Below are 22,518 nucleotides of genomic sequence, written 5' to 3'. Positions count from 1 at the left end.
GTAGCGGCGACTGTCTCCTCCCGTATTTGAATTCCTCCTATTCTACCTCTTCTCTACCTGTACCTGTGCCTTTTATACAGTCTTTAATGTTCCCTCTTCTCTTATGAAGGGAGGGAACAGGCTCGACAAAGGAAGAATTCCTCGTCAAACACGCTATGCAAATATTCCTCCTTTTCTAGTTGATAACTCCAACTCAGTTTAATTACACCTTTCAGATTATTATTATTTTATTTGCGTTTGCTTGCCAGTTATGTACTTCGAAGGGAATATAGAAATAAAAATAAAATAATCACCTTGTCAGCGAGCGGAAATTACCCTGTGCTGATCCTCGGGTGTAATGATAGACACTCTTGTTATTATTAATAGTTTCTCACGTCAGACCGGAGGCTGAAATTGCGTTTTGTTTTGCTTTGCACTTGTGATGAAAATACTATATATATATATTTTGTTTTCTAGAGCAAAATAAAACTTTAAATATGTTGCTCCAAATAGTTATTGCTGTTGGTGTTCGTGTGAGTGTTGCTGATGTTACACACACACACACACACACACACACACACACACACACACACACACACACACACACACACACACACACACACACACACTACCATAACCACTCCTCTAGTCAGGTATAAAAGCCAGCTGTAGCTTGGTGAAGCAGTGGGCTGTTCCCCTCTTCCTCTCGTTGACGATTCACCAGTATATATTAACACCGGATTCCACAATTACCTCAGAAACACCTTTTACTTCACATGGCATTAATGCTATTGCTCTCTCTCTCTCTCTCTCTCTCTCTCTCTCTCTCTCTCTCTCTCTCTCTCTCTCTCTCTCTCTCTCTCTCTCTCTCTCTCTCTCTTGTACGAAGTAAAAGGCAGAGAAAACCATTACACATAATGTTCCCAGCCACGTAATGGATCCTTCATAATGATTTCATTGTACGAAGAAACTCAGAGTTTCCATTGTGTAATCCAGCCGTGGCAGCTGAGATAGACTGCCCTTGAGATTAGCAAGTTGAGGGGGTGGTGGTTGTGGTGTGTGTGTGTGTGTGTGTGTGTACTCACCTAATTGTACTCACCTAATTGTGCTTGCGGGGGTTGAGCTCTGGCTCTTTGGTCCCGCCTCTCAACCGTCAATCAACTGGTGTACAGATTCCTGAGCCTATTGGGCTCTATCATATCTACATTTGAAACTGTGAATGGAGTCAGCCTCCACCACATCACTTCCTAATGCATTCCATTTGCTAACTACTCTGACACTGAAAAAGTTCTTTCTAACGTCTCTGTGGCTCATTTGGGTACTCAGCTTCCACCTGTGTCCCCTTGTTCGCGTCCCACCAGTGTTGAAAAGTTCGTCCTTGTTTACCCGGTCGATTCCCCTGAGGATTTTGTAGGTTGTGATCATGTCCCACCTTACTCTTCTGTCTTCCAGTGTCGTGAGGTGCATTTCCCGCAGCCTTTCCTCATAACTCATGCCTCTTAGTTCTGGGACTAGTCTAGTAGCATACCTTTGGACTTTTTCCAGCTTCGTCTTGTGCTTGACAAGGTACGGGCTCCATGCTGGGGCCGCATACTCCAGGATTGGTCTTACATATGTGGTGTACAAGATTCTGAATGATTCCTTACACAGGTTCCTGAACGCCGTTCTGATGTTAGCCAGCCTCGCATATGCCGCAGACGTTATTCTCTTTATGTGGGCTTCAGGAGACAGGTTTGGTGTGATATCAACTCCTAGATCTTTCTCTCTGTCTGTTTCATTAAGTACTTCATCTCCTATTCTGTATCCTGTGCCTGGCCTCCTGTTTCCACTGCCTAGTTTCATTACTTTGCATTTACTCGGGTTGAACTTCAACAGCCATTTGTTGGACCATTTGTTGTGTGTGTGTGTGTGTGTGTGTGTGTGTGTGTGTGTGTGTGTGTGTGTGTGTGTCTGTGTGTGTGTGTGTGTGTGTGTGTGTGTGTACTTACCAAATTGTGCTTGCGGGGGTTGAGCTCTGGCTCTTTGGTTCCGCCTCTCAACTGTCAATCAACTAATGTACAGATTCCTGAGCTTACTGGGCTCTATCATATCTACATTTGAAACTGTGTATGGAGTCAGCCTAGATGTGTGCACTCACCTAGCTTATCTCACCTAGTTGTGCTTCCAAGGGTTGAGTTTTGGTTCTTTGGTCCCGCCTCTTAACTCTCACTCAACTGCTGTACAGATTCTTATACTAGAGCCTTGATTTTGGTGTATGTATGTGTGTGTATGCGTGTGTGTGTATGCGTGTGTGTGTATGCGTGTGTGTGTATGCGTGTGTGTGTATGCGTGTGTGTGTATGCGTGGGTGTGTATGCGTGTGTGTGTATGCGTGTGTGTGTATGCGTGTGTGTGTATGCGTGTGTGTGTATGCGTGTGTGTGTATGCGTGGGTGTGTATGCGTGGGTGTGTATTTGTTTGCGTGTATGGATAAAGTCTCTTAGTGAAGTGACGGAGGAGCCCTCAGTGAGGATGAAGACTCTTGATACTGATTACATCCAAGTTTGTGGGTATCTTTATCCACGTACAGCGATCTATTATCCATGATTGCCCCGCGAGGATAAACTCTGCAGACACTGCATTAGCAAAGTACACAATAAGGGCAAAACTCTCCTCGAAAACAACAACTTTCCTCACAGGCAATCACAAATATATTTTAAAACTTTAGTAAAAAAATTTTTTATTCCATTGTGCTCTGAAGAATTTGTATCCCTAAGATAGTCTTAAAGAGATAAGTCAATTTTCAATGAACTTCCCGAAGGTTGGCTCTTTTACGCCCAGAACCTGTGGTGGGAGCGGCTTTCAGAGACATTACGTGGGAGGTGCGAGTGATACATAATGTGGGAGATGTGCAGATACATAACGTAGGTGATGTACAGATACATAACGTGGGATACATGCAGAGACAACGTGGGAGGTGTGAAAGACAACTGGAAGGAATATAAACAACAAGAAAACAAACCGAACACAACGAGAAATATTGCAATATAGAACAGACATGACAAACAAGACACAAAAAGTAAGAGAAATAAGACAATGAAAATGAGAGAGAAAGAGATAAAAACAGAGAGAATGGAGGTCGGTTTAAGGGATACTCTCCCAAATGGTTTTCACCAGTCCGTACCCTCTCTGCTATGTACTATTCACCGAGAGAACCACCAGCATTGTACACATAGTGCTCGTAAAGTAATCAAAAGAGTCCCAGATGGCCGACAGAACAAAAATGTCTAGTTTTCCCTGACATTCGCGTCCCTGCCTCGATCACAAACTAATCCGATTAACCCAAGCTATATTTCCCACGTGGTGAAATTGTTTGTTTACATGCGTCCACGTTAGAATATATATATATATATATATATATATATATATATATATATATATATATATATATATATATATATATATATATATATATATATATATGTCGTACCTAGTAGCCAGAACTCACTTTTCAGCCTACAATGCAAGGCCCGATTTGCCTAATAAGCCAAGTTTTCATGAATTAATATATTTTCTCTAAATTTTTTCTTATGAAATGATAAAGCAACCCATTTCATTATGTAAGAGGTCAATTTTTTTTTATTGGAGTTAAAATTAACGTAGATATATGACCGAACCTAACCAACCCTACCTAACCTAACCTAACCTATCTTTATAGGTTAGGTTAGGTTAGGTAGCCAAAAAAGTTAGGTTAGGTTAGGTTAGGTAGGTTATGTAGTCGAAAAGCAATTAATTCATGAAAACTTGGCTTATTAGGCAAATTGGGCCTTGCATAGTAGGCTCAGAAGTGAGTTCTGGCTACTAGGTACGACATATATATATATATATATATATATATATATATATATATATATATATATATATATATATATATATATATATATATATATATATATATATATGACTACGGAAACAAGACAATGCACGTGAATACATGGTAAGCCCTCTAAGGAGCAGGAGGAGGATAGAGGACATGTAATACTCTTATCTTACTTTTGGAACATTCAGGGACACTAGAAGTGGTCTTTTGTGTTCAATCTCTGAGTCACAAATTATATAAATTGTAAACTAGAGTAATATGTGAATAATTGTTCATATATATATATATATATATATATATATATATATATATATATATATATATATATATATATATATATATATATACCCATTCAAATCCTTCCTTTGTGGGCACAGTGGTTGTGTTGAGAGCGTTTGCCTCGTACTTGCCTGCCCGGTGTTCGTATCCTTGACTTACCAAGCTGTAGCACATGGGAATAAATAAATTTAACGAGTATAACCTAAACAGAAATAAATTAATAAAAAAAACTCTAATAATAAAAATAAACATTGCGAATGCTTGGTCAGCAGGTTTCTATGGTTTGCACTATACATTATACTTCACTATACTTTATACTTCACTATACTTTATACTTCACTATACTTTATACTTCACTATACTTTATACTTCACTATACTTCATCAAAAACTCTAAAAATATACCTGTGTTGATGCATCACGTTTGGGCTCCCAGGGTCTTTTCTAACTCCAACAAACCCAATTTTCACCTAACCGCAATACCTAATCTCCACGTCTCTTCTTAACCCAACCCAACACCTCGCGTCACTTCTTAACCCACCAAAACACCCTACGTCTCTTCTAAACCCTCCTCCCAACACCCTACGTCTCTTCTAAACCCTCCTCCCAACACCCCACGTCTCTTCTTAACACTCCTCCCAACGCCCCACGTCTCTTCTTAACACTCCTCCCAACGCCCCACGTCTCTTCTTAACACTCCTCCCAACACCCCACGTCTCTTCTTAACACTCCTCCCAACGCCCCACGTCTCTTCTTAACCCTCCCCCAACACCCCACGTCTCTTCTAAACCCTCCTCCCAACGCCCCACGTCTCTTCTTAACCCTCCCCCAACGCCCCACGTCTCTTCTTAACCCTCCCCCAACACCTCACGTCTCTTCTTAACCCTCCCCCAACACCCCACGTCTCTTCTAAACCCTCCTCCCAACGCCCCACGTCTCTTCTAAACCCTCCTCCCAACGCCCCACGTCTCTTCTTAACCCTCCCCCAACACCCCACGTCTCTTCTTAACCCTCCCCCAACACCCCACGTCTCTTCTAAACCCTCCTCCCAACGCCCCACGTCTCTTCTAAACCCTCCTCCCAACGCCCCACGTCTCTTCTTAACCCTCCCCCAACACCCCACGTCTCTTCTTAACCCTCCCCCAACACCCCACGTCTCTTCTTAACCCTCCCCCAACACCTCACGTCTCTTCTTAACCCTCCCCCAACACCCCACGTCTCTTCTTAACCCTCCCCCAACACCCCACGTCTCTTCTTAACCCTCCCCCAACACCCCACGTCTCCCCCCTAGACTCTACAAATACATAACTTACCCAAACACCTACACCTCAATACGGCTTTCGTTTCTATTCCCTCTGGCGGCTGATTTCCTGTTGAAAGACGCAAAACCTTGCGTCTCCCCCTTGAGAGACGCAACACCTTGCGTCTCTACTGCATCCAACGTCTCCTCTCACCCTCTACATCTACAATGCACGTCTAGATCGCCTCGCCCGCTTTCTAGGCTCCTTAAGGAAGCCATCGATAGTAGACGGAAGCTGATCTCTTCATCCTATGAATATTCAAAGACAGTGTCACCCTCCCTCCCGCCTCCTGCCTATCGGCAATGAAGATACCTATAGGATCTTATTTATACAGCTTATCAATTTTGTGTTTATTTAAGCGTTAACTTAAAGTTTAAGCATTTTATTTTAAATTTATGAAAATAAAATGTAGCACCCAAAAGTGCATGCGCATACACGCACACATACACTTCTGCGCGCACGCACGCACGCACACACACACACACACACACACACACACACACACACACACACACACACACACACACACACACACACACACACACACACACACACACACGGAAGCGACCTAAGTGCTATAGTTATGTGAAAAAGTTATGCACTTTATGTCTAAACTTACGTAAGAATTGAGTGAAAACTGACAACTTTATTTCTCGTATTAAAAAGGCTGTGCATGAAAGGGACAGGCTCTCCCAGCCACTCTTCATGAATAAATTACAATTCAGACGCTCGGTGTTAATCTACTTGTCCCTATCAATCAAGCTGAGAGCAGGATGGAGTAGAGATAATGCGTCGCATCTTGATTGGCTTATTCTAAGACTTTTCTTCATGGGAAGCAAAGCTCTCACGTGGATTATTTCACCAGTGACTTCTTTTCTGTGTGTGTGTGTGTGTGTGTATTCACCTAGTTGTATTCACCTAGTTGTGTTTGCGGGGGTTGAGCTTTGCTCTTTCGGCCCGCCTCTCAACTGTCAATCAACTGTTTACTAACTACTTTTTTTTTTTTTTTTTTTTTTCCTCCAGACCACACCACACACACACACCCCCCCAGGAAGCAGCCCGTAACAGCTGACTAACTCCCAGGTACCTATTTACTGCTAGGTAACAGGGGCATTCAGGGTGAAAGAAACTTTGCCCATTTGTTTCTGCCTCGTGCGGGAATCGAACCCGCGCCACAGAATTACGAGTCCTGCGCGCTATCCACCAGGCTACGAAGCCCCTGTGTGTGTGTGTGTGTGAGAGAGAGAGAGAGAGAGAGAGAGAGAGAGAGAGAGAGAGAGAGAGAGAGAGAGAGAGAGAGAGAGAGAGAGAGAGAGAGAGAGAGAGAATCTAATATTTCAGAAATAAGCTAAGCAACAAAATTGATTAGGAGGTAAAAAACTAAATCTTGTATATATTTAGCAAATTTAGCTTGCCCGTCATTGAGTAATTTGCATAATTAGAAAATGTTACAAATCCTAATGAGGAAACTACTCAAGTCTCAATATTACTGCAGTGCATAATGAATCGTTATGAGATACTCAAAACCAAAAAAAATGATTCATTTTATTTTATCATATTCCGATGATGAATAGATATGACTCCAATATTTTCTGCCTTGTTTTGGAATATCGCCACTCAGAATGATACAGTGTTTCTCCCACTGGTTATATGCACCGTGGCTATCCTATTGGTTATATGCACAGTGGTATATCAGTCGTACCTAATCTACATATGCAGAGCTGGATGCCGTATTTAGCTTCCATTTGTCATTTACGAATTGAACAAGTGAACATGATATAATATACAGGGCGCATGTAGGCATTCCCAAACCCGCCTACACACACACACTCACACACACACACACACACACACACACACACACACACACACACACACACACACACACACACACAAGATAGATTGGAAGATAGATTGGAAGAACAGAGACCCGCATGGAGGACCAGAAACATGGAGAGCTAAGCTGCTGGACGTGGCAACAAGAAACTTTCTAAGCCAGCATACCAAAGAGCCAACAAGAATGAGAGGAGAAGATGAACCAGCAATGCTTGATTTGATATTTACCCTAAATGAATGGGATATAAGGGAAGTTAAGATGGAAGCGCCCTTGGGAATGAGTGACCACAGTGTATTGAACTTTGAGTACCTGGTAGAGCTAGGACTTATCTCCCCCCAAAAAGAACTAGGAATCAAAAGGCTGGCATACCGAAAGGGGAATTATGAACAGATGAGAAGTTTCCTAAGTGAAATACCTTGGGACACAGACCTCAGAGACAAGTCTGTACAGGGTATGATGGACTATGTTACCCAAAAGTGTCAGGAGGCAGTAAACAGGTTCATCCCGGCCCAAAGGGAAAAATCCGAGAAGCAACAAAAGAATCCATGGTATAATAGGGCATGTATGGAAGCGAAGAAACTGAACAAAAAGGCGTGGAGGAACTTCCGGAATAACAGAACACCAGAAAGCAGGGAGAGATACCAGAGAACCAGGAATGAGTACGTCAGGGTGAGAAGAGAAGCAGAGAAAATTTTTGAAAATGATATAGCAAACAAAGCCAAGACCGAACCAAAGCTACTCCACAGTCACATCAGAAGGAAAACAACAGTGAAAGAACAGGTATTGAAACTTAGAACAGGCGAGGACAGGTATACAGAGAATGACAGAGAGGTGTGTGAGGAACTCAACAAGAGGTTCCAGGAGGTCTTCACAATAGAACAGGGTGAGGTCACTGTGCTAGGAGAAAGGGAGGTAAACCAGGCGGCCTTGGAGGAGTTCGAAATTACGAGAGAGGAGGTTAAGAGACACCTGCTGGATCTGGATGTTAGAAAGGCGGTTGGTCCAGATGGGATCTCACCATGGGTACTGAAAGAGTGTGCAGAGGCACTTTGCTTGCCACTCTCCATAGTGTATAGTAAATCACTAGAGACGGGAGACCTACCAGAAATATGGAAGACGGCGAATGTGGTCCCAATATACAAAAAGGGCGACAGACAAGAGGCACTGAACTACAGGCCAGTGTCCTTGACTTGTATACCATGCAAGGTGATGGAGAAGATCGTGAGAAAAAACCTGGTAACACATCTGGAGAGAAGGGACTTCGTGACAAATCGCCAACATGGATTCAGGGAGGGTAAATCTTGCCTTACAGGCTTGATAGAATTCTACGATCAGGTGACACAGATTAAGCAAGAAAGAGAGGGCTGGGCGGACTGCATTTTCTTGGATTGTCGGAAAGCCTTTGACACAGTACCGCATAAGAGGCTGGTACATAAGCTGGAGAGACAGGCAGGTGTAGCTGGTAAGGTGCTCCAGTGGATAAGGGAGTATCTAAGCAATAGGAAGCAGAGAGTTACGGTGAGGGGTGAGACCTCCGATTGGCGTGAAGTCACCAGTGGAGTCCCACAGGGCTCTGTACTCGGTCCTATCTTGTTTCTGATATATGTAAATGATCTCCCGGAGGGTATCGATTCATTTCTCTCAATGTTTGCGGACGATGCTAAAATTATGAGAAGGATTAAAACAGAAGAGGACTGTTTGAGGCTTCAAGAAGACCTAGACAAGCTGAAGGAATGGTCGAACAAATGGTTGTTAGAGTTTAACCCAACCAAATGTAATGTAATGAAGATAGGTGTAGGGAGCAGGAGGCCAGATACAAGGTATCATCTGGGAGAGGAAATTCTTCAGGAGTCAGAGAAGGAAAAAGACTTGGGGGTTGATATCACGCCAGACCTGTCTCCTGCAGCACATATCAAGCGGATAACATCAGCGGCATATGCCAGGCTGGCCAACATACGAACGGCATTCAGAAACTTGTGTAAAGAATCATTCAGAACTTTGTATACCACATATGTCAGGCCAATCCTGGAGTATGCAGCCCCAGCATGGAGTCCATATCTAGTCAAGGATAAGATTAAACTGGAAAAGGTTCAAAGGTTTGCCACCAGACTAGTACCCGAGCTGAGAGGTATGAGCTACGAGGAGAGACTACGGGAATTAAACCTCACTTCGCTGGAAGACAGAAGAGTTAGGGGGGACATGATCACCACATTCAAGATTCTGAAGGGGATTGATAGGGTAGATAAAGACAGTCTATTTAACACAAGGGGAACACGCACAAGGGGACACAGGTGGAAACTGAGTGCCCAAATGAGCCACAGAGATATTAGAAAGAACTTTTTTAGTGTCAGAGTGGTTGACAAATGGAATGCATTAGGGGGTGATGTGGTGGAGGCTCACTCCATACACAGTTTCAAGTGTAGATATGACAGAGCCCGATAGGCTCAGGAATCTGTACACCTGTTGATTGACGGTTGAGAGGCGGGACCAAAGAGCCAGAGCTCAACCCCCGCAAACACAACTAGGTGAGTACAACTAGGTGAGTACACACACACACACACACGCACACGCACACGCTACCAGGGGGGCCTAGTAGCCTGGTGGATAGCGCGCAGGGCTCGTAATTCTGTGGTGCGGGTTAGATTCCCGCACCAGGCAGAAACAAATGGGCAAAGTTTCTTTCACCCTGAATGCCCCTGTTACCTAGCAGTAAATAGGTACCTGGGAGTTAGTCAGTTGTCACGGGCTCCTTCCTGGGGTGTCTTCATACCACACACAAGAATGTGTGTGGTATGAAGAAAAAAAAGTAGTTAGTAAACAGTTGATTGACAGTTGAGAGGCGGGCCGAAAGAGCAAAGCTCAACACCCGCAAACACAACTAGGTGAATACTAGGTGAATACACACACACACACACACACACACACACACACACACACACACACACACACACACACACACACAAACACTCCACTGTTCACAGAATATACTTTCACTGGAACACAGGAAAACTATGAAACGCTAATTATTACACTGAATATAACCTATGTGGTAATGAGCAGGGTGCCAGGGTGCCTGAGTGCCTGGGTGCCTGGGTGCCAGGGTGCCTGGGTGCCAGGGTGCCTGGGTGCCAGGGTGCCTGGGTGCCAGGGTGCCTGGGTGCCTGGGTGCCTGGGTGCCAGGGTGCCTGGGTGCCAGGGTGCCAGGGTGCCTGGGTGCCAGGGTGCCTGGGTGCCAGGGTGCCAAAAGACACAAACATACACAGTGAAACACCGGAGTGGAATAATAAGGTGGCCAGTCGGACTATAGAAGCCAGAGTATAAAGATAATGTTGTGAGTTGCCGAGGCAGAAATGAGTCGCATATTGAGTAGTTACTCTACGGGATTCTTAATAAGAAAGGCTAAGTACAAGGGTTGTGGTCTCGGCTATGTTGGGTAAGAGAGGTGTGTGCCGGGCGAGGTGGATGTTAGGTTACCTACACATGCATATGTTGATCAAACCACACACTAGAAAGTGAAGGGACGACGATGTTTTGGTCCGTCCTGGACCATTCTCAAGTCGATTGTGTGTATCGACCACAATCGATTTAAGAATGGTCCGGGACGGACCGAAACGTCGTCGTCCCTTCACTTTCTAGTGTGTGGTTTGGTCAACATATTTCAGCCACGTTATTGTGACTCATCGTCTGCATACACATGCATACTCAATAAAGAAAAACAGGATGGACTGAGAGTCAGAGAGTAGGAAACTATCCAAATGAACTATTGATATGATGAACAATATTCGCAGACATGCTAAAAATTTACCAAGAATGCAATAACATATTTGATTCTATTATGCGGTGATACATGCATCAATGTTCATAAAGCAGCAAGTAGTGCTATGAAACTCTTAAAGTACATTAGAATAATCGTGGTGGAAGACCTGAAGGAACCGGTTCAAAGCAAACAGAAACGGAAAACTAGGAAGAAAGCTACTGTGGATCGGAGGAATGACTGAGTAGCAATTTGGAAGGCCAATAAGAAAAGGACATGCAGGTACATGAAGAAAATAAACTTGTACAATAGCCAATTGAAGGTTGAGAGGCAGGACCCAAGAGCTGAAGCTGTTCTCACAAGCACTCCTAGGCGTACTTTTGGCCAATTGTTTTTCCCATCTTTCCGGAATAAAATGCAATTTCTCATTGTTTTCCCCAAAGGAAATTGTGTTCTGTCTGTCCAATTCGAGGGGGAAGCCTTCGTCAGACCCTTCAAGGTATTGTGCGCTTCTGAGGAAGTTAGATTAAATTATCTGCTAATACGACAGTAGGAAGCAGAAGGTCCCATTCTCCCTACTGCCACAAGGGGCCTTTCATGAGTTGCTAACTCTGGATCTTTGAAAGTTAAGGCAATTTCGCGTATATTTACTAATATCTATAGTATATTATATTTACTAATATCTTTACTAATATGGACCAAAAAATTATAGCATCTACATCTACTACTATGGACAGATTATGAAATATAGACTCGTACCTCAGAAGATGCTCACTGTTTGTAATATTGTAATTCTAAAGTCATAACAAAACATGAAAAACTAACCATAAATGTAACCTAGACCTAAATGTAAAATCCTAGACCTACGTACACAATCTTAGGGCTAATTTAGCACATGTATGTATCATACAAGGCCTAGGAACAGTTGTTTGGGTGTGTTCTTCTTTCTCGGGGTCTCTACGAAACTAATTCTACAAAACCTGGATCTTTTATCTCTACAACGCTCCGTATTTAATCCTTTAATCCATAGCAGTTAAAGGTACTGTCGCCTTGGATAACAGGATGCATTGATCAGAACTATACTTCTCCTGGGAAAGAAGAAGCAGCTGGGTTTTTGGAACTGACAAAAGAAAAACTAAGAAATATAAAATGGAAATGAATGGGAAACTTAATTCTTAGTATGCCACCAAAACATTGCGGAGAAAGAATCAACTTGAGAATGGTCCAGGACGGACCGAAACGTCGTCGTCCCTTACCTTTCTAGTGTGTGGTCTGGTCAACATATTTCAGCCACGTTATTTTGACTCCTCGTCTGCATTGCGGAGACCTTATGGTGCTGTTCCGGAAATATCAACGCCTGTATGGTTAGATACAAGGCATATAAGAAAGATAAAAAGGCGAGCGAGAGCTAAAGTCAATCTATAACGAGACACGAAGGAGAAAAATGTATACAGAATGAGCTAGAGCTTTGTCTTGTGGACGAATATATTTACTAAACACCGCCGGGGCTAGGGAAGTGAAGGGAAAGGGAGGGAGAGTGAATAGGGAACAATGGGTATATACACCGAGAGGTGAATCCCATTACTCAGTGTATATACTCTGTAGTCACTTTAGTCACTATATTCAGAGTTAAAGTATACTTTCAAGTTTTCGGTAAGATATTGTGGTGGTTTTAGTAACTCACTATCGATTGATAGGCATTATGCCATATTCTAAACCAAGGGGAGGGTAGGGAGTAGGGAACGGGATGAAAGAGGAGAGGAGGGGAAGGGAGTGGGGTAGGGCAACACTCCCAACAGGCAACATCATCCCCCACCCCGTCTTCAGCATGCAACACCCTCTTTCTTCAGGCAACAATCTTTACCCCATTCAGTAGGTAATACCATCCTCCAGCAGGCAATAACACCTCTCCATCAGGCAGTACCCCTCTTCAACTGGCAACGCCCCCTTCATCAGGCAGCCGCTCCCACCTTCAACAGGCAGCAACTTATCTCCTTAAGCAGGCAACATTACCGTCCAGCAGACAACACTGCCCCTCCAGCAGGCAACACTCCCCCTCCAGCAGGCAACACTCCCCCTCCAGCAGGCAACATTGCCTCTCCAGCAGGCAACACTGCCTCTCCAGCAGGCAACACTGCCTCTCCAGCAGGCAACACTGCCCCTCCAGCAGGCAACACTCCCCCTCCAGCAGGCAACACTTCCCCAGCTCACGAGCCAGCATCCCATTAGAGCCACACGCAGTCACTTTTATCTATGTTCCCCCTTGAAAAGTTACTGTAACGTGCTGGTGGGTGGCGGACTGTGGCCCGCTCCCAGTGAACACGGTGTTGCCTGTACTCTCCTGCCTCCTGTACTCTCCAAGCTGCTGTACTCTCCTGCCTGCTGTACTCTCCCAACTCCCGTACTCTCCAAGCTGCTGTATTTACCTATCTCTTCATGCATGGTATATTATCTGTTCCTGGGTCATGTCTTGCCTGTTGGCAACGGCTTGTGTGATGACTTCTTCCCTTTATTTGAAGTGTGATTTATCTCTTTAAGGAAGTTGTGAAAGGAAGGGAAGTTGTGAAGTTGTTATTTTTTTTCATTCACACACCCCCAGGAAGCAGAAAGCGTATTGTTTAATTTAATACGTCACGAATATTTAGTCTTCTACCGCTTGTTTCCTTGTCAATCTAAATCTAAAAGAGATAATTTTTTTTCGTTTGTTTTTGTTCAATGTTGGAGGCCAGACGCTGTGGGGTAGCCTCACCCAACTTTGCAGGAGGGGGGGGAATGGTATGGGACGAGCATAGGCTGATCGGAATCATGCTGAAACAAGACTTGTGTTCTCCCGAACAAGCCCCGCCAATCTTTTGACAAACAGGTCCCAATTACCGCCGTATGCCCGGGGTCGACCATCGTGCCCAGGGCCTACACCAGAGGTGTTACAGCTTGCTCTGCGTCCTGAAGTGCTGATGACAATGTTAGCCATTGAACCACAGGGTGTTGTTGAGGTTATATCTAGGTCATTACATAGAACTTTCTCTCGCTAGTTTTTGATGAGTGTTCCTCTATTGTGCACTGAATGCTTGCCTCCAGTCTTCTGTTTCTAGTCTCATCACCTTACATTTACTGGAATTAAATTCCAGAAGCCATTTCTTATACCCTTGTTAAATAACCTACTTGGCCTCAGCGCTTTATCTTAGACTATAAATTGTATTGTAGGCCTCGCAATGCTGTGGCCTCTCAAGTTCCACCTGAAGTATTCTGTTGTATACTTTTGTCCCGGCTCTTTAATTTGGCGTCATCTGTTGATTAAAATTAATCGTATATTTCTCAACAATAACAGACTAACATTTATTCAGTGTGTAGAATATATGCGATCGTCGGTACTTGCATAGTCATCCGCCTCTTTGAAATTATAGTTCTATATATTTTAAGCGTCATCTGTAATGAACTTTTTATTCTCACTAAGAACAAGAATTGATTCTAATAAAAAAAAAATTCTACGTATTCAATGAATACCGAGAAAGCCATGATTTAATTTAGCCTGCTGCTTCCATTACACTCGCAGACTCCACCAGGCTTGGCTCCAGTCTCTCTACGCATTGAGCTGAAATCTAAGTGACCATTTCTCTTTGCTTTCCATGAATTTGTTAGATCATGATCTCTAGTTCTCACGTTCGCTTCATCTGGTATGAATTTTAAGTGATTCGAAACCATGGGATTCCCTGAACGCGTCTCGTATCCTGAATTATGGAAGACCATTTGAGATAGACCGACCTTTTTCAGGGCTGGAGATTTCGCTAGATCTAAGACTCGCCTGGCACACGGGGTAACAGCAAATGCAGGATCTATTTAATCCATCTTCCGGACTGAACATTTTATCCTCAGTCCATTCAGCGGGGCTCAAGGGGACTCGTAACCCTGAACCCCAAGCATGTGAGGCTGAAACTCTATCGGGGTTCACGGTTCGAGTCTCCTAGAGCCCCGGTGAATGGAATTTATATTTTTTTCCACGGAAGTGTGGATGACAATTCTATCCTCAGGTTATACTCGTCCAAAATCCGGCCGACCCCAAAATAGGCATGCAACAATTTTAAGGTATTTTGGTTTCAAAATCGGCATATATTAGACAGTCTACACTGAAATCTAATTTATTTTGTTTTCATGCTTTTTTGATGTCGTGTCATATTATTATTGCTTTCACACAATTTTTAGCATGAGTTCAAAAACATGGTCATGTTCTTGATAAATTTCAGGCTTCATGCAGCATTTTTTTTAATTTGTTTTGTTATTAATTTAATTTTATATACACCCGTTATTTTGAAATTGAATTTTAATTGGAAACTAATGCATACTGGAAATGAAATATCGAAGCGTGTTCACAGTATATACATAAACTATTTAAATTTGAACACCTAGTTATTTGACCAGTTTAGGGAATGATTAGAACGGGAGTGTTTGATTGATGACACACCAACTCACAAGTCACTTTCTTTAAGAAATTATTAATTAATAGTAATCAATCCTACCATTTTCGGTAATCAGTTGACAAAGTATTGGTTCATTCAATTTACTAACTGCTTTTAGGCTAAATCAATTTTTCTTTACAGCTCTATGGCTCATTTTAAAAAGAGATAGGATAAAAAGAGATTCATTTGCTAGGATTATAAAGAAGATTTATTCCTGATATGTGTTTGTGTGTGAATACTCACCTAGTTTTACTTGTGGGGGTTGAGCTCTGGCTCTTTGGTCCCGCCTCTCAAGTGTCAATCAACTGGTGTACAGATTTCTGAGCCTACTGGGCTCTATCATATCTACATGTAAAACTGTGTATGGAGTCAGCCTCCACCACATTACTGCCTAACCCGTTCCACCTGATAACTACTCAGACACTGAAAAAGTTCTTTCTAACGTCCCTGTGGCTCATTTGGGTACTCAGTCTTCACCTGTATCTCCTTGTTCGCGTACCACCCGTGTGTGTGTGTGTGTGTGTACTCATCTACTTGTGAGTACAACTGTGCATTCACCAAGTTTGTGTGTGTGTGTGTGTGTTATTACCTAAGTGTAATTACCTGAGTGTAGTTACAGGATGAGAGCTACGCTCGTGGTGTCCCGTCTTCCCAGCACTCTTTGTCATATAACGCTTTGAAACTACTAAACTGTGTGTGTGTGTGTGTGTGTGTGTGTGTGTGTGTGTGTGTGTGTGTGTGTGTGTGTGTGTGTGTGTGTGTGTGTGTGTGTGTCTGTGTGTATGTGTGTGTGTGTGTGTGTGTGTATGTGTGTGTGTGTGTGTGTGTGTATGTGTGTGTAAGCTTCACCATATAGAATGCCATAAGCTTTACCATACATAGGAACTAAACATTTCCCTTGTATTTTCCAAGCATCACTGACGTGGAAGTTAATTAAGATGTCCTAATGGCGGATGCTGTTGTAGTGATCCAAGAGAACCAGATAGTCACCCAGGGTAAGTCATCCATTTAGTCATCCCAAGATAACATTCGTTCTCAAAATAAAGTAAAATAAAGTCACTACGCCTCCAGGACCTCGCTTCTCTCTCTCTCTCAATATATTTGACCATCAGATTTCCTCTTGTAGAATCATCTAAAGAAAATGCATATCAAATGGAAGAAAGAAAAGATTTGACTAGTCTGAGGGTTTCTAAAAGACGTCTCCACCAGTCCCCATACCTCACCTACCCCGTCCCCATTCTCCCCTCACTTACAAGCCCTATCCCTCACCGCCTACTCCGTCCACCCGCCCCGTCCATCCACTCCGTCCACCCGCCCCGTCCACCCTCTCCGTCCACCCGCCCCGTCCACCCTCTCCGTCCACCCGCCCCGTCCATCCACTCCGTCCACCCGTCCCGTCCACCCACTCCGTCCACCCGCCCCGTCCACTTACTCCGTCCACCCGCCCCGTCCATCCACTCCGTCCACCCGCCCCGTCCACCCACTCCGTCCACCCGCCCCGTCCATCCACTCCGTCCACCCGCCCCGTCCACCCACTCCGTCCACCCGCCCCGTCCATCCACTCCGTCCACCCGCCCCGTCCACCCACTCCGTCCACCCGCCCCGTCCACCCACTCCGTCCACCCGCCCCGTCCATCCACTCCGTCCACCCGCCCCGTCCATCCACTCCGTCCACCCGCCCATTCCCCACCTCTACGCTGACCAGGAGTTGGCACCAATATTCTCATATCTTTCCCTGCCAGCTGTCTCCTTTAACAGTTGGCTGCGTGACGGTAAAAAAAAAATCTGATATTTTCCTGGTTTCCTCAACTTTCCAAAAATAGCTTTGTGTGTTTTTAGAACGTTAGTTTTACGACAGACAGACACACACGAGCCTGTTCTTCCTTGGACCTCTCACTATCAAGGGGACTTTTCGTATAACAAAAGCCGTGAGAGCTGCCAGAGAGATTCTTAGATGAGATTCTTTGACTGCATCGAACACATCATTCATTCTCAGGATTCTTGATTTGTTGAGTATTATACTCATCTTGTTCTACTCGCTGGGGAGGAGTTTCAGATCCTGGACACTTATATTCTGCAGACTTTTTCAGCTAAGGGTGATCTGCAAGGCTCAGGCTACACAGAGGAACTACTCACTACTACTACTCACTTCATTACTCAGGAACGTATAAAATACTCAGAGGGATTGACAGAGTGGACATAGACGAAATGTTCACACGGAATAGTAACAGAACGAGGGGACATGGATGGAAGCTGGAAACTCAGATGAGTCACAGAGGTGTTACGACGTTTTCTTTTAGAGTGAGAGTGGTGGAAAAATGGAATGCACTTAGAGTGCAGGTTGTGGAAGCAAATTCTAATTTTAAAACTAGGTATGATAGGAAAATGGGACCGGAGTCATTGCTCTAAACAACCGATGGCTCGAAAGGCGGGATCCAAGAGTCAATGCTCGATCCTGTAGACACAAATAAGTGAGTACAGTAAATATATCGACACAACTTTGTGACGGTAGCAAAGGAAAAATTCTTATCGGCTTTGGCCACTAGTGTTTGCGTCACCGGCAGCTGGTCTGTATCCTGTTGTGTGCGTGTGTGTGTATTTACTATTTATATCTGCAGAATCGAGATATTAGCTCTTTGACCCCGTGTTTCTAACCAATTTTTTTCCCTCTAATATGTCTACTACATATATTTCTCGTACACACTCACACACACACACACACACACACACACACACACACACACACACACACACACACACACACACACACACACACACATCCCCAGGAAGCAGCCGGTAGCGGCAGTCTAACTACCACACAACTATTTACTGCTAGTTGAACAGGGACATGAGGGTGAACGAACCTGTCTATTTAGTTACTGCCTCCGCCGGGGATCGAACCCTGGCGCATTAGGACTACGACCCCAGGGCGCTGTCCATTCAGTCGCGAGGCCGCCGTGGTAGCCTGAATGTGTTTGAGTTTGTGTAATGTATATAAAGTACATGCAACATTCGACAGTGGGAACTTGACGCTGGTAAGTATTGTAACTTACAGTACTTACCAACGTCCACATTACAATACAAAACTTGGTAACAAACTAACTGGACGATTGTTAGTGTGAGCCAAATTAAGTCGCAGTAATTCACTACTCGACCCGTTAGTAGTGTAAGCTCTCTCTCTCTCTCTCTCTCTCTCTCTCTCTCTCTCTCTCTCTCTCTCTCTCTCTCTTCCTCTCTGGATGTGTGGTGAATAAAAATAATGAAAATTTGTTGATATATATATCAGAAATATAAATATTAATTAGAAGAATATAAAAATAGGTTTAACAAAATTGGCAAGAATTCTAAAAATATTAACATAAATGATAATAACCTTGTTTCATAGTCTAAGAATATAGGGTGTTACCATAGTTAACAGTGTGAGATAGTAAGGTGTCGCTTTGTTTAGTTATCTGAGAGAGTAAGATATCAAGTTATTCAATAGTGTGTGGTACTAAGATGTAACCCTTTCTAATAGTGAGAGATAATAGAGAGTCACCTTCGTCAAGTTTCTGAAGGGTGTATCGATTGGAAGTAAAACACAAGAAGGAAGCCATTAACTTGAGTGGGTCTTGACGAGTCAACAGATTCACGTTTCAACGCTCCTAAAGTCAATCCATAATGGGATAAATATGTTATTGGGATTTTGAAAATAATATATACTGCATCTCAATGCGATTTTTAATTTTGTCCTAATGGAACTCTTTGTATGTTGCAAAACACGTGTGAAATTCAGATTAAAGCTTGATGGATAATCATTTCTTTCCCGTGTGAAGGAAATGTGATAATGTGAGAAGATGTTTCAGATCCAAAATAGACTACTGAAATCGACAGAAAATTTATTTCTCATGTAAGAGAAATTATTTCATATTGTTTCCCTTTTTTATTTACATTTTTCATTACTTTTATCTATTCAGATATAGATAAAACACACACACACATGGTCAAAGTAGTGTGTAGTGTAGTGTACTCACCTAGTACTCACCTAGTTGTGTTTGCGGGGGTTGAGCTCTGGCTCTTTGGTCCCGCCTCTCAACCGTCAACCCGCCTCACAACCGTCAACCCGCCTCTCAACCGTCATAGTGTAGTGTAGTGTAGTGTAGTGTAGTGTAGTGCAGTGTAGTGTAGTGTAGTGCAGTGTAATGTAGTGTAGTGTAGTGCAGTGTAGTGTAGTGTAGTGTAGTGTAGTGTAGTGTAGTGTAGTGTAGTGTAGTGCAGTGTAGTGTAGTGTAGTGTAGTGTAGTGTAGTGTAGTGTAGTGACACACACATGGTCATTGTCGGTTTTTTTATTTGCGTTCTAAAATCTAAACAAAAATTACAAGTTATTAAATTTTTTTATCAAACCCAGAGGTCCTCCAACCTGTCCTCCCACTTAACGCAACCAATGCTGATGATATCAACAGAACACAAGAATTCTGATGTTTTAGAGAAATTAAATGTACCGTGAAATTGACACATCCTCGGACTTAAAAACATCGGGTTCGATTGACTTCTGATGTCTAGGTTCGAACGCTTCAGGTTATATTTACTCATTTAATTTACAGAGCTGAACAAGTTGAGAAAGAGGGAGGGAATTATCAGGAAAACGTCAAGCTTTTACGACTATATAGCACTTGGAAGGGGTTAGGATAAGAATTTGGGGTGGGATGAGGGTAAGGAATGGTGCCCAAATACTTGGACGGTTGGGGATTGAACGCCGACCTGCGTGAAGCTAGACCGTCGCTCTACCGTCCAGCCCAAGTGGTTAAGAACAATCTAGAATATCCACAGCACACACATACGTGCAAGAACACCCAGTAAGGTCTCCGGGATTCTTGACTTTAAGTATGGATGAGAATGTCTGTTCTACACCCTCTATCTTCCTGGTGGGGATAGGTGAAGGTGATATCAAATACACTGATCTACTTCAATCCTCTCTCTCTCTCTCTCTCTCTCTCTCTCTCTCTCTCTCTCTCTCTCTCTCTCTCTCTCTCTCTCTCTCTCTCTCTCTCTCTCTCTCTCTTTCTCTCTCTCTCTCTCTTTCCGCTACATAAATGGAGTCTTTGTACGCGGTCGCCTTTGTCCATTTCTTTCCATAAAGCCTTAAGCTGGAGTGAAAGAACTGATTCGTATTTTTTTTCGAGTGTGAATGTGTGTATGTCTATATGCGTGTGTGTGTGCGTGTGTGTGTGTGTGTGTGTGTGTCTCTAACCGCAATGGAGGATTATATTTCAGGTTGACATAGTTTTCTTTTCATATAAATACCTGACTTCGCATGTTATTAAATTAACATACGAATTGAAAAGCATCAGTGCAGATAACTTGGCCCATATTGTGAGGGAGGTGGTGAGGGAGAGAGAGAGAGAGAGAGAGAGAGAGAGGTAATGAGAGGGGAAAATCGTGACAAAACAGGGAAGGAGAAAATTGTGAAAAGCAATAAGAGGAAAACTTTTATCAAAGAGAGTAAAGAAAAAAGCAATAATAGAGAGGGAGAGACAAAACTGATAACAGAGTGAGGGAGAAAACTCATAACAAAGAGGGAAGGATACAGAAAACTAATAACAGGATGGGTAGGTATTTAAAAGCCAGTCAGTTATGGAAGGGGTTAAAGTCAAAATTAAAAGAACAACAGCAGACGAAGAAAGTAAATTAAACTGAATAATCAGAAACAGAATAAAAACAACATTGAGACATCAATTGGATAATTTTAGATTCAGGAAAGTCCGGGATAAATACGGGTTGAAAACTGAGTTGATTTATGGAAGAAATTACCGGGTAACATTAAAGACGTGGGATAGATGGATTGTTTCTAACGTAAGTTAGACATATATATGAATGAGTTTGGGAGGCTATCAGTAGAAACTGCTTTACATGGGCCAATTGGTGCTGCCTCGTATGGTCATATAAAATATGCCTCGTATGGGTCAATAAATGCTGCCTCGTATGGGCCAGTAGGAGCTGCCTCGTAGGGGCCAATAGGTGCTGCCTCGTATGGGCCAGTAGAAGCTGCTTCACATGGGCCAGTAGGAGCTGCCTCGTATGGGCCAGTAGAAGCTGCCTCATATGGGCCAGTAGAAGCTGCCTCGTATGGGCCAGTAGGAGCTGCCTCGTATGGGCCAGTAGAAGCTGCCTCGTATGGGCCAGTAGGAGCTGCCTCGTATGGGCCAGTAGAAGCTGCTTCACATGGGCCAGTAGAAGCTGCCTCGTATGGGCCAGTAAAAGCTGCCTCATGTAAGCCAATAGGAGCTGCCTCGTATGGACCAATAGGACTTCTGAGGGTTTCCTTTATTCTTATGTTCTTGTGTCGTTTCCTCAAGTAAAAGTTAATGTAATTGAGTCAAAGAACACTTTGATGCCAAATGACACAAGGGTCTTAATATGAACTGAAGCTTCAACAGAGCATTTATCATTCAAGAGGCAATTAAGTTTAAGACTTGGTATTGCCCTCCTAAGGTTCGATTTAATATATTTTGTCAAAGCTTTGTTTCTCTGCCATATCGAGGAAGGGCGGTTATAGTTCACAACCCATGAAATACAAATGAGTAAAATTCAGAGTGAATTGATGACATCAACGTCTTACTGAATTTAATATTAAAGAACTTCCAAGAAATAAAAGGAAACATATTTGTGTTTATAATAAAGGTTCTAAAATTTGTCGTATGCTATGTATGTTGTACTCACCTGGTTGTATTATCCTTCATATGTTGTATTATATGTATTATCCTTTATATGGATGAAATTCAGTTCCAGAAACCTTCATATTCTTAGTCAATACTTGTCGGGTGAGATGCATTAACAACACAATGTAATAACCATACTGGTTTAGACTCTTCCTATTCTTGTGTATCCCAGTCCCTAATTGCATTCACTGCAGTGTAAATCACTCCAACACCTCAGTATGACAACCCGCTGTCTATCCAACCATTGCAGCAATTCCAAATTACAACTTCCAATTCTACCCTTCCCCTGACGAATCTCAGAACGACAACCTCCCAGTGAATAGGTTGTCTATTCTACCACCTCGCGGATCAACCTCTC

The 22,518-nt window shown here is 43.3% G+C and overlaps 1 protein-coding gene across 1 annotated transcript; it reads left to right on the top strand.

Moving 5' to 3' along the window:
* The first annotated feature begins 2,489 nt into the window (after nucleotides 1–2,489).
* Nucleotides 2,490–13,236, top strand: LOC138358385 (uncharacterized). Its single transcript, XM_069316221.1, has 3 exons — nucleotides 2,490–2,519; nucleotides 10,314–10,568; nucleotides 12,964–13,236. Exons 1-3 carry the CDS (start codon nucleotides 2,490–2,492, stop codon nucleotides 13,234–13,236), a joined length of 558 nt encoding a protein of 185 aa, XP_069172322.1.
* Nucleotides 13,237–22,518: the final 9,282 nt, after the last annotated feature.

Source organism: Procambarus clarkii, chromosome 83, assembly GCF_040958095.1.
Source record: "Procambarus clarkii isolate CNS0578487 chromosome 83, FALCON_Pclarkii_2.0, whole genome shotgun sequence".
NCBI classification, from domain to species: Eukaryota; Metazoa; Arthropoda; class Malacostraca; order Decapoda; family Cambaridae; genus Procambarus; species Procambarus clarkii.
Note: the sequence above shows the minus strand (reverse complement) of the source record. Positions and strands in the feature narration are given on the sequence as shown.